Source organism: Carassius auratus, unplaced genomic scaffold, assembly GCF_003368295.1.
Source record: "Carassius auratus strain Wakin unplaced genomic scaffold, ASM336829v1 scaf_tig00218361, whole genome shotgun sequence".
Lineage (NCBI taxonomy): Eukaryota > Metazoa > Chordata > Actinopteri > Cypriniformes > Cyprinidae > Carassius > Carassius auratus.
Window position 1 is genome coordinate 20001 of NW_020529424.1, and position 13080 is coordinate 33080.

General features: G+C 38.3%; 2 protein-coding genes, 1 long non-coding RNA gene and 4 other non-coding genes across 7 annotated transcripts; 4 read left to right on the forward strand and 3 right to left on the reverse strand.

Moving 5' to 3' along the window:
• Positions 1-234: 234 nt before the first annotated feature.
• Positions 235-306, forward strand: trnaa-cgc (transfer RNA alanine (anticodon CGC)). Its single transcript has one exon. It is a non-coding gene; the product is annotated as a tRNA-Ala (tRNA).
• Positions 307-431: 125 nt separating this feature from the next.
• Positions 432-503, forward strand: trnaa-ugc (transfer RNA alanine (anticodon UGC)). Its single transcript has one exon. It is a non-coding gene; the product is annotated as a tRNA-Ala (tRNA).
• Positions 504-614: 111 nt separating this feature from the next.
• trnaa-cgc (transfer RNA alanine (anticodon CGC)) lies at positions 615-686 on the forward strand. Its single transcript has one exon. It is a non-coding gene; the product is annotated as a tRNA-Ala (tRNA).
• A 1839-nt stretch (positions 687-2525) lies between these two features.
• Positions 2526-8426, reverse strand: LOC113105003 (uncharacterized). The gene is made up of 5 exons (XM_026266174.1): positions 7301-8426; positions 6078-7161; positions 4985-5057; positions 3810-4882; positions 2526-3308 (listed from the first exon to the last, which is right to left on the reverse strand). The coding sequence occupies exons 1-4, from the start codon at positions 8296-8298 to the stop codon at positions 3837-3839; spliced, it is 3201 nt and encodes a 1066-aa protein (XP_026121959.1). The 5' UTR covers positions 8299-8426; the 3' UTR covers positions 2526-3308; positions 3810-3836.
• Positions 8427-8449: 23 nt separating this feature from the next.
• On the reverse strand, positions 8450-9479 carry LOC113105004 (uncharacterized). Its single transcript, XR_003292284.1, has 3 exons — positions 9188-9479; positions 8993-9091; positions 8450-8506 (listed from the first exon to the last, which is right to left on the reverse strand). It is a non-coding gene; the product is annotated as an uncharacterized LOC113105004 (long non-coding RNA).
• A 238-nt stretch (positions 9480-9717) lies between these two features.
• Positions 9718-12545, reverse strand: LOC113105002 (uncharacterized). The gene is made up of 5 exons (XM_026266173.1): positions 12372-12545; positions 10935-11643; positions 10761-10832; positions 10430-10501; positions 9718-9788 (listed from the first exon to the last, which is right to left on the reverse strand). Exons 2-5 carry the CDS (start codon positions 11632-11634, stop codon positions 9718-9720), a joined length of 915 nt encoding a protein of 304 aa, XP_026121958.1. The 5' UTR covers positions 11635-11643; positions 12372-12545.
• A 277-nt stretch (positions 12546-12822) lies between these two features.
• On the forward strand, positions 12823-12894 carry trnaa-cgc (transfer RNA alanine (anticodon CGC)). The gene has a single exon. It is a non-coding gene; the product is annotated as a tRNA-Ala (tRNA).
• The last annotated feature ends 186 nt before the right edge of the window (positions 12895-13080 follow it).

Consider the following 13080-nt stretch of genomic DNA (forward strand, 5'->3'; position numbering starts at 1 on the left):
TGGATTGTTAGTGTTTGTTGAACAAAGAAGCAGCAATGCTGCTCAAAATATGGGGATGTAGCTCAGTGTTAGAGCACATGCTTTGCATGTGTGAGGTCCTGGGTTCAATCCCCAGCATCTCCAAGCACTGTTTGCTGAGTTTAAGCAAAATAATTTTGCTTCTTTGCTCTAGTGTTTCACTACTGGATTTTTAGTGTTTGTTGAACAAAGAAGCAGCAATACTGATCAAAAAGTGGGGATGTAGCTCAGTGGTAGAGCGCATGCTTCGCATGTATGAGGTCCTGGGTTCAATCCCCAGCATCTCCAAGCTCTGTTTAAAAACTTTCATGTGAGATTAAGAAAGAGAAAAGTGGCTTCTTTTCTCTGAAGTGTTACACGACTCGATTGTTACTGTTTGTTACACAAAGAAGCAGCAGGGATGATCGAAATGTGGGGATGTAGCTCAGTGGTAGAGCGCATGCTTTGCATGTATGAGGTCCTGGGTTCAATCCCCAGCATCTCCAAACACTGTTTGCTGAGTTTAAGCAAAATAATTTTGCTTCTTTGCTCTAGTGTTTCACTACTGGATTGTTAGTGTTTGTTGAACAAAGAAGCAGCAATGCTGCTTAAAAAGTGGGGATGTAGCTCAGTGGTAGAGCGCATGCTTCGCATGTATGAGGTCCTGGGTTCAATCCCCAGCATCTCCAAGCACTGTTTAATGACTTTCATGTGAGATTAAGAAAGAGAAAAGTGCCTTCTTTTCTCTCAATTGTTACACGACTGGATTGTTACTGTTTGTTACACAAAGAAGCAGCAGGGATGATTGAAATGTGGGGATGTAGCTCAGTGGTAGAGCGCATGCTTTGCACGCGGGGGCCAGTCACGGATAGGTGTAGAGCGCTAACTAGCCAATAGGAACGAAGGAAATTCAAGGAAGGCGGGGCGAAAAAAATACACAGAATTAGAGGTTCGAATCCTGTCTTGGCCACAAATACCATACAATGAGTTTGTTTTCGTTTTTTCATCTAGATACACTTTAAGTACGATTAACATATAATAGACGAACTTTGTGAACAAAGATAAAATAAATCTTGTAATAATTGTTCTTTTGTATGGTGTACAAAATGTGCAACGATCTTAAGAAACATATACATTATAATAGGGAATAGTTATTTTTAATATAGAAAATTGTGAATTATTAAAAAGAACATTTTGACGTTTCAGGCCTTTATTTTTAAAGAGACATCTATTTATATTTGTATAACTGTGTACAGAAAACCTATATATATATATATGTAATATAACTAACACTCACAAAAAATTAAGTTATCCATTTTATTTATAGTAAAGTAATATACTTATTATAAAAATGATAAGAAAAACGAACCAAAATATATAATGATTAAATAAATATACATAAAATAATCATAGATTATTAAACAACAGCAACAAATATAATAAAAATAAAGATCTGGAGAACAGAAAAAAACAATAAAAATATGTTTTACATTAAATAATTATGTATGTTTAATAGTAACAGTTATTAACATTCAGTGTTTACATATCAGCAGCTATGCTAATGATGTCTCTATGTGTTTCTCTGTTTCTGCTGGGATCTTCATCCCGTGGTAACTAGGATTTACACAAGCTCCAGTCTGGATCCAGAACACCTGAGAAGAGATGATGCTGACCCTCAGAGGACCCCAGATGATGCTAACCCTGAATCAACAAACAGAACTAACAAATATTGCTACAAGTGTGACTGCATCATATAATAATTATTAATTAATAATATTAATAATGTTCATCATCTGGCTGACTACGTCTTGCATTATTTTTCTACAAATCCTGTCATACGTGCACAAACTGACAGTCACCACTAATAAACTATTACTAAATATTGTAGAAACATAATTTTCTGTAAAGTTGCTTTCTAACGATTTGTATTGTAAAAAGCGCTATACAGATAAACTTGAATTGAATTGAATTGTATTATCTGAGCAAGTCAATAAAATTTAATATCAATAAAAAAGAAAATCAACAAAATGTATACATTTTTTAATCAATAAAACTTAACACACAGTTCAATACAGTTCAAACAAGGCCAAATGTAAAAAAAAAAAAAAAAAATGAAAATATATATACATACATACATATACCACGGTCATATATATATATATATATATATATATATATATATATATATATATATATACACACACATACATTTCAGATAAATGCTGTTCTTTTAAACTTTCAATTCATGTAAGAAACCTGAAAAGATTGTACTCGGCTGTTTTCAACATAACATAACAACAACAATAATAATAATAATCAGAAATGTTTCTGAGCAGTAAATCATCATATTTTCATGATTTCTGAAGATTATGTGACACTGAAGACTGGAGGAATGATGCTGAAAATACAGCGGAGCATCACAGAAATAAATTACTCTATATATTCTAATATAAAGCAGCTGATTTAAAATAGTAAGAATATTTAAAATGCTACTTTTTTTTGCTGTACTTTGGATCAAATAAAGGCATGCTTGGTGAGCAGAAGAGACTCCTCAAAAAACATTACAAATCTTTCTGCTGAAAAACATTTGACTGGTAGAGTATTTTAAATAAAATAATTATTTACAGAGTTTAATATTAGCCATTACTAACATTTAGTGTTTACAAAACTGAGCAAGATAAAATAACAATACAAAGTCAATACAATTAATTAACACACTAAAGTACAGTGTAAACAAGGCCAATACTTCTGATGTTTTATTTAACAACTGGAAATAAATTAAATAATTTAAAATTGTAGACTAAACAACAACAGCTACAATAATATTAATAATAATACAATTTAAAGTTGTGGAAAACATAGAAAAACAACAACAACAAAAAACAAGCCTTCGGCCTGTTGAAGAAGATCCTTGCTCCTATGGTGCGTTGCCAAGAGATCTTCACGGGCAATTCTCAGCAGATCTGTCCATCTATGGTCCAACACGAAGACCAGCCGTTCTGAGGGGTCCAGTGTGAGCTGAACGAGGGACGCAGTTATGGCCGATGGTGTGGTGTTCTACAGAAGATGAACAGGATTACTTTATTGCAATATTTGTCTTGGTGTTATGTGCACATATGAGACAGACAGTTTACACACATAAGTGCCTGTATGAATAATTTATTTACCTGCATCTGGAAGAAACCCTTCTGACCTTTGATCCTCCGCTGTCAAAGTGTCTGGTGTGATGTTTTGGTGGACTGAGACCGTCTTTAGGGTGACCTACTCTGCGGAGGATGGGTCTTGACAGAGGATGCTTCATCTAAACATTCCTGAAATATAGATTCAAATTAAATATATCAAATGTATTTTATAATTCATAATATATATAATTTTAGATTAAACAACAATAATAATAAATCCAATAGTTGTGGAGAACACAGGAAAAACAAGAAAAATGTATTTTAAATTGAATAATTATGTACAATTATGTACGTTTAATAGTAACAGTTATTAATATTTAGTGTTTACAAATCTGAGCAAGGTAAAATAAAGCATGCAATAACATTTGAGTTAAGAAACACAATGTAAACAAGGCAAATACTTCTGGTATTTTAATGAACAAATGGAAATAAAAAAGATGCATATATAACAGTAAAAGTTAAGCAGACTATTTTACAATACTGCATGGAGTCAACATGGCATTCTAAAGTACAAACAAATGGAAAGACAAATAAGGCAAGAACGTAACAGTGGTTTCAGCATCTGACAGACATCCATAACAAACAAGATAAAGAGTTCTATTTTTATGATACTATAATTATAAAACATACATTTAAAACCAGGAAACATGAGGGCAGTCACTTTCCCTTTTCTGCTGCCCATCTCTTCCTTTCAGTCTCATAAAAGGAAGACTGACAGAACTCTCCCCAAATCATCTCGTGAGTCATCCCCTCTGTCTGATATAAGGAAAACACTCTGGCAGGACAATAGACATATTTCCCTGCCACACCAGGGAACCCAGTGTGTATGTGTGGACTCTCTGGGCCTTGTTTTAGTGGCTTGTGGCAGAACCTACAGAGGCGACCAGTGGGATGCTGCTCCATGGACTTTCTCTTTCTCCGCTCCTCTATTACCTGTCTTGTCTCTGCAGAACGCTGCTTTGCGGCCTGTAGCTCTCGTTTAAAAAAAGGTGTTTCAGCAAAGTCAGCAAATGGCATTCGAGGATTGGTGAGGCCTTCCGCTGCATACATCTGGTGTACCTTTGTAGAGCAGTAAAAGTACTTCACATCCCCAGACTGATAAAAAAAATGAATGGAGGACCCATCACCAAGGTAACGTGACTTTGGCTGGCCACAAGCAAGACAGTTCCGTGTCCTCTTTGTAACAGGCTGCTGTTGCTGTTGTTTCTCCACAATCTCTTTCACCATTTGTTCAACCTCACCCTTAGTTAGTGGTAACTCCTGGGGCTTATTACTGGGTGGGTTCACTGGGGCAGGTGGGAGGGTTACCACTGGAACACTTACAGTTTCACTACCTTCTGTGAGGTGATGCCACAGCTTCTGGGTCTCCAGGAGCTTCTCTGAACTGGTGTTCAGGGATGAACTTCTGTTCGTTATCTTGGCCAGGTGTTTCACATAACGTGAGATATGCTGTTTCGTGGTGGGGTGTAAGAGGCTATTGGGATCCCTGGAGGCAGCCTGCACAAGGGCAGCATACTCTGCATCCACCTGGGTGAGAAGGTCTTTCTGCCCATGGTACTTTGCCAGAAGGCCATCAATGGAATCCCTCATGGGCTTTGTCCACCGAAAATGGTCCAGGACAAAAAGTAGACCGCCTGCCTTGATGGGACCTGTGCGAGCAGCTCGTGGAGAGGGAGCAAAGGGCAGTGGTGGTGTCATCTCATCTAAAGGAGAGAAAACTCATTTTCACTTTTATCTCTGAAATATCTGTTAGTATTCATATAAATAAAGGAATAATTAAGGGATGAAGATGTGAACTGAATTACCTTTTAATTTGGTGGGCTGCAAAGGCTGGATCATTGTTTGTGAGCCAAGAGAAGCCACACCAAAGATGTCATCCTGGAGCATAGGGTAATCATTTGGGTTACAATCAGTGATTACATATTCATAAAATTTTTTTTTAATGGTAAGATTTTTTTATGTTTTTAAAAGAAGTCTCTTCTGCTCACCAAGGCATTTATTTGGTCCAAAAAACAGCAAAAACAGTAATGTAAAATATTTATACAATTTAAAATAACTGTTTTCTATGTGAATATCTGTAAAAGTGTAATTTATTTCTGTGATGTGCAGCTGTATTTTCAGCATCATTCCTCCAGTCTTCAGTGTCACATGATCTTCAGAAATCAGAATAATATACTGATTTATTGCTCAAGAAACATTTCTGATTACTATTATCAATGTTGAAAACAGTTGTGTAAAAAAAAAAAAATCAGGATTATTTGATGAATAGAAAGTTTAAAAGAAAAGCAATTATCTGAAATATAAAGCTTTTGCAACATTATAAATGTTTATACTGTCACTTTTGATCACTGTAATGCATCCTTGCTGAATAAAAGTATTAATTGCCCCCCCCCCCCCCCCCCCCCAAAAAAAAAGAAATTACTGACCCCAAACTTTTGAACGGTAGTGATAATGTTACAAAAACTTTCTATTACAGATAAATGCTGCTTTTGAACTTTCTATTCATCATATAACCCTGAAAAAATCGTACACAACTGTTGTCAACATTGATAATAATAATAAATGTATCTTGAGCAGCAAATCAGTATATTTTCATGATTTCTGAAGATCATGTGACACTGTAGACTGGAGGAATGATACTGAAGATTCAACTTTGATGAAAAAAAATCTCTCTCTTTCTCTCTCTCTCTCTCTAATATATATTCAAATAGAAAACATTATTTTAAATTGTAAAAATATTTCACAATATTATTGTTTTTCCTGTAAATAAATGAATCCTTGGCGAGCAGAAGAGACTTCTTTTAAAAACATTTAAAAATCTTGTCGTCCAAAAACCAGCAGTGTACATTTTGTGTTTTAGTGAGTGAGGATATTTGTAAGTACAACAGTCAAGTTTACCTGAGCAAAGTGTTCTTCCCTCACCTCCTCAGGTGGGTCATCAGGTGGGAATCTCTCACTGAGAGCAGACGGCTCTGAGGACTGATGCTCTCCCTCCCCTGCAACAGGTACCTTCTGGGACTTGTGCTTGGCCCAGTCTAGGGGGACAGGACGACAACCAGGCTCCACATACTGCAGTCCAAACCTTTCTCTGGTGTCTGTCTGTGAGACAAGTAAGGCAGGGTACTTGGCCTGGCCTGTCACCATGTCTGAGAGCTTGTTCAGTTCCATGATCAGCACAGGATCAAAAACTGCAGGCAGCTTCACTCCAGGCTGCTTCAGGTCTACAAGGCGCTGGAAATTCCAACGAGCCACTCCAATCATGCCCTGTGCCTGGAATAGTTCTGTGGATACCTGAGTGCCTGTGACCCATCTGGCCTGATGGAAATGGAACCCCTCCTGCTGAGAAGTGCCTCTCACAGGGATCCACACAGGTACAGCTGCCGCCTCCCCCTTCACATGGTTCAGCTGGACCGTTCCACCATGCCTATAGAGGATCCCATCTGTAACCTCTGGGTCACTCAGGCAGCCTCTGAGGATGTGGACTCGCTGAATCCTCCACACCTTCAACATCGATGGTTTGAACAGTGGCACACCATCAGGATCACATTCTAAAAAGAATCTTTGGAGAACGCTCTCCACTCTCTCCAGTAGCTCTTTGGGGTGTGGAACCCTGGTGCGGCAGTGCTCCCTGATGTGCTGCTTTGTTGGATTTGCAGGCACTATCCCACAGAAGACATAAGCCTGCTTCAGTCTTTGTAGGTCCGTCTGGTCCACAACACTAAAAGCTGCTGACAGAAACTTGCAGAAAGCACTGTGCAGTGGATGGTGCTCTGACACACACTCTCTGGAGAACCGCCGCATGCAGTGGAACAAGTCCAGCTTGATTTTGATGTCGCTGTTATATTTTTCGCGGGAGGCACAGGTGTTGATGAGATGCCCAGAGGTTGCCGCAGCCACTACAGCCTCAGTGGTCTTCCAAGAATCCCAGAGGAGGTGCTCCCGGGGCTCAGGGTTTGGGATCCTGAAGGCAGCACAGCAATCTCTGTTCCACAAACAAAGAGAAGTATATTTAAAATATTAAACATTCAAATATATAGGATACATGTATTTGCTCTACTATATTTTGTTTACTTTACAAATATAATATAGGTGGGAAGGAAAATGTGATGGCTGGTTCTTACCTGTCAACCCACTGGTAGTTGGCTTTCGGCAGTCCTGCAGAAATGTAACGAAGAGACAGCCCCTCATACATTGGCTGCAGGGATTTATCACTTTCAGACTGCAGCATCACCCAGGACAAGATCATCCAGTTTTCATTCATCACAGCATAGGATGACATAGTACCTGATGCAAGCACAACCTTCCGGGCCACCTTGCGGGTATGGTCAGCCCTTAAGGCTTGTCCAAATGTGCCTTGGAGGAGCAGATTGAGTGTGCTCTCCTGCCTATGGTACTCCTGAATGAGGCAGTCAACCAAATAGTGGGGTGAAACTGTTACTCCACACCAGCCGACCAAATCACCATACTCACCAAATGAGGCAGGAGTATTTGTTGCTCTTAGTGCCCCTGTGATGGTCTGCTGACCGTAAATTCCACTGTCTCCATCCAGCACATTCTTAACAGTAGACAAGTAAGCCAGGTGTGCACGCTCATACCTGAGGTGGAGAGCTTCATTCAACTGATTGGCCATATCATTGGGAGACTTTCCTGTACGCCGCAACTCATCCATCACAGTCTTACATATGGCCTTCTTGTGCGTCAGAAAAGCTGGCAAAATGTTGCAGAACCGACTCGGCAGCATGTCCATCCATTGGGGTTTGTCTGCAAACCAGTACTTTTTACAGACTTTACAGCTGAGCCGAGAGGCCAGAATGTAGTACTGGCTGCTTGTACCAATAATGACACGGGGTCGTCCAACTCCTGATGAGACAACGTGGGGATTCGGACAGCTGTACAGACATGGCAGAGTGTAGTTGTTGCGGACTCTTTCCATAATGGTGTGCTCTGGTTTCCAAATGAAGAATGGATGAAGTTGAAAGTATTTAGGTGATGGCAGCTCATAGACAGGATCAATAAGCTCAGGCTGAGGTGGGTAACGCCACAAGGAGATCATGTTCATTGGATGTCTCACCGGTCTAGAACCTGGCCACAGTCCCAAGGCTTCCATTTCTGTTTTCATCCAGATTCTTTGCTGTTGAGAGCAGTGCCATCGGCTCACATCCTGCTCATAGCTTGGCAGTGGTGGAACAGCATGATTCTCCTCCAGCTGAATTGAGGGGTACCCAGTAGAGGCTGCAGGGATTCCAGAGAAAGACTGGCCAGCAGCTGCAGGGGTCCTGAGGGAGGAGTAGAGGTTGTAGACTGTGCAGTGGTCACTGGGAGGAGGGCTGCAGGATGACATGGGTGACATTAATCATAGATGAGCATTACATTTGTCAAAATGTTAAATCTCTTTAAAATGAATCAATCCAAGCAGCTGAGTCCTTAGCCATCTTCAAGAATCGGCTTAAAACACATCTCTTCCATCATTATTTGATACTCTAACTTTAGCACTGACTATTCTACACTATTCTATACTAAAAAAAAATCTAACTATCTATCTTAATTATCTTTTTGTATTCTATTTTCTTTTCATTTATTGTACAATTATATAAAAAAGTCCTCTAACACTACCTTGCTCTATTCTATTCTTCTATTATTTAAAAGCCCTGCGTTTAAGCTTACTGAGACTTGTTATAGCACTTGTTTATCATTGCTCTGTTGTTGTTTTTGATTGCTTCCATTGTCCTCATTTGTAAGTCGCTATGGATAAAAGCGTCTGCTAAATGACTAAATGTAAATGTATGTAATGTAAAATTATGTTAAGTCCTTACACTGACAGAACACGGTTTCCTGCGCTGGTCTCAAAGCCAATGTGGTCTTGCTAATAGATAATTCAAGCAACTCTGGAGATACTGGCAAAGGAACCGTCACTGGAGTGAATGGAATTGGTGAAAAAAAATAACACTGATGAGGAACAGGCATATCCATACAGTAGAGTCGACATGTTTACACGCCCATATACCAACCTGACCATGGAGATGCAGTAGCACTATATTCATCAGGCCGTTCTGGTTTTGAGAGTGTTGCTGGTGGTTTACGCCTCCCTAACACAGAAAAATGTAATGTCATTCAAATACCCTGTAGTACTGTCCCTTAGTAAATGTCTTAATAAATAGTAATGTAAATGCATGCAAACCCATAGAACACGTCAAGACTCTTTATAATATTAGGGGTGAGGTATGTGAATGGGTCTACATTACATGAGTAAACTACAGCTTCATGTATCAAATGGGATGCATCCTTCTAGTCCAAATTAATACATATTTGTACTTTTTGCTGTACTTCTGCATTACTCTTTAAATCATGTACATACCAATCCTCTTAAGTAAAGCATGGAAAAAACATGCAAAAAAAAGAACTCTGTACTTACCGTCAATGATGAGATATAAATGCCTTCAATGTTAGTAGAACAATTGAACACAAGAATAAGAACAGGCCTGAACATGGCCTAAACAACAAACAGCAACAAATCAATGCAGAAACAGATAATCCTGATTCATGTCAGAATCATCCCTTGTATGCAGTAGAATAAGACCTTTGACACTGGGACTCCAACAACTTCTGAACCTGAAAGCATAGTGGAGATAATTTAACTTTCAAGCAGTTATAACATAAACAGACAGAATGGCATATAAAAGCCTTTCCTGTTAATAAAACAATTTAACAGGCGGTAGAACTTGCCTGATCAAGCCTAATAAACAAACAGTTATTTGTTAGTATGTTGGATGGATAATCCTGATTGATGTCAGAATCATCCCCAATGTGCAGTCTGAGGACATTTGGCATATGGACTCCAATACTTGTGCACAGCGCAGAAACATTGTAACATCCCAAACATTTACCATCTTAACGCTGAATAACAATGTGTCAGGATCATGACCTGTAGGCCCAACGACGGAATCCAATGGCCTGAGCAAAGGTATTATGCGTGTATGTCTTTTCAGTGCCCCTGTGGAATTTCAGTTAATTTTTTTTATTTATTTTCAATTTTACTTTAGCTGCACGCTTAATCTGACTCCAATTTCAAATGGTTATTACATTATATATCGTTTATAATTAGGAATTAATCCTAACTATTGGTTTGTATTAAGTTAGATATTTGATTATTCTGGTAATCCCATATTTTCAATTATTTGTTCATTAGGGACCCGATGTTGCATATAGAGGATTGAAGTGTATGTGTGTTCGGGCATGTATGTGGTTCTCACTCAGCTGGCCTGGAATTTTAGATGAATATGCGGGTAGCATCATCCTACCCAATTCTTCACCCTCCTCCACTTCTATTAAAAAGAACAAACCAAAGATTGATATGAAAGGATAGAATATTTATAAATATCATGAACTGTTGTTTATTCAGGGAAAATTGACTGAGCATTAAGCTCTTTTACAGCAGTACTCTGAGTTCACATTTGTATGGGTGTACTTTTAGAAAAAGATGGATATAGCAACCACAATAAATATTGTTTGTGTGTCCGTGTGTGTGTGTGTGTGTGTGTGTGTGTGTGCAGGTGCACCTATGTCTGTGTGAGGTTCTCTTACTCAGTTGGCCTTGGAGTTTTGATGGGGATATAGAAAGCATCATTCTCTCCAATTCTTCATCATCCTCCATTTCTGTTAAACAAAGTATAAAAGCAAAGATGCGAATCATATGTCATTCCACATTTACATATTTCAGTTTGACCTAATATATACTCAACTGTACTGTCAACAAACCTAGAGGATGAGAGGCAGATGCTGCAAGGCCAGAGGAAGCAAGTTCCTCTGAAACACTCTGAAGCTGTCTCTTTTTCTGAGTGAGGTATTGCTGCAGCCGATACATTTTGCTGCCTGGAACACACTGTTTCTGGAGGATGAATGCAGCATATCCATCTGCTCTGCTCTCCCAAATATCCCACCAAGTCTTGTCTGCATTAATCCCAAAGCCAACCAAGTTGTCATCTTCATTTCTTACAGGTGGTGCCACTGATCTTCCAGATAAATACTTTATGAGGTCCTTGATTTCCTGGAAGCTTCTACTGTAGTCAAGAAATGAAAGTAGGCTGTCCTTCTTGGGACCCTCTGGTTTAAACTGTCCGGCTCTCTCCTCGTCCTCAACCTTCTTAGTCAAGAACATGGTATAGCCTACATCATTCTCAAGCAGCCACCGGAATGACTTGCCTTTGTACTTTCCAAACTGAAGCACATACTCTCCCAGCACCTCCTGTCTGTCTGACACATCTCCTCCTCTCATGAAGACAACAGAGCGAGCATTTTCCTTGACCTTGTCTTCCCCCTGAGGGGCTGATTTGTCCTGGAGATTGGGGTTGTCTTTGATCCTCTTGGCTTCATCTGAGGGATCTTGTCTCAGATATCCAGTTGGTCCTTTCCTGAAGCACACTTTAATTTTGCCTGGGAAGATCACCTTCACCTTCATCCTGCTGTGCTGTACACAAAGAGCTGATTAGTGATAATGGTCTGTTGCATTATCACACTTAATTAATTAACACATTTCTATTATATATATCAATAAATAAAACATCAATTAAATGTAACCGTTTATTCTGAAATAATTAAATAATGTAATTAATAATTTATTAAATAAATATATAAATAAATAAATGTATCTATTTCTCTATAAATTCCATGAAAACATAACCTTTTTTATTTAATATATTTCACCATATCCTTTTTCCACAGACTATTATTGTGTTTAATTATATATTTTTCATAATAAAATGTTATTCATATATTATACCACTAAATTGCACACACATTTTTTTGTAATTTTAATGTCATATGTGTGTAATATACATTAATTACATTATAAGTATTACATCATACTGCACTGTTAACATATATATTTTTAAGCATTTTATTAAGTACCTAGTAAGAGATCAATGATGAGACATTCACCTTTACAAACAAAGATACTCTTATAAAATAACAGCTGTATTATGAGTTTTATCTTTATAACGTTAATAGTTTGGTTTACTGTATTTTTATAATAGTTTTTTGTTGTTGTTTCCTAACGTCTCAAACCATTCAACACAATTAACAATACGATTACATGATATTATACATGCAATTTAAATTATAACATATATTAATGATAATGTCTATGCAATACAGTAAGTTAGTAACGTTATTGCTAAAGTATAGCATTCAACTTACTCTTGGTTTGTCAGCTTAATCGCGTTATTTAAAAACAGCAGTCACCATATGTAATATCTGTCTTAAGGTAGTTTAGACAGTTAATATTTGTTGTACAAAACCAGTTTACTGATCTGACAATTCGGTAAACAAATATCTTTCCGATGACACTACACTTCTTAAATTACCCGCCACGGAAAAGACGAAACAGCGCCATGAAGTGTACGTGTGGCCAAAAGAATATTGCATCCGTAGTGTTAAGCACTACCATAGAGATGAATGAAAAGTTAAGAGAAGTTAAGCTTAACTATTTTCGGCTCCCGCGTGTATGAGGTCCTGGGTTCAATCCCCAGCATCTCCAAACACTGTTTGCTGAGTTTAAGCAAAATAATTTTGCTTCTTTGCTCTAGTGTTTCACTACTGGATTGTTAGTGTTTGTTGAACAAAGAAGCAGCAATGCTGCTTAAAAAGTGGGGATGTAGCTCAGTGGTAGAGAGCATGCTTCGCATGTATGAGGTCCTGGGTTCAATCCCCAGCATCTCCAAGCAATGTTTAATGACTTTCAAGTGAGATTAAGAAAGAGAAAAGTGGTTTCTTTTCTCTCAATTGTTACACTACTGGATTGGTTACTGTTTTGTTACACAAAGAAGCAGCAGGGCTCATTGAAATGTGGGGATGTAGCTCAGTGGTAGAGCGCATGCTTTGCATGTATGAGGTCCTGGTTCAATCC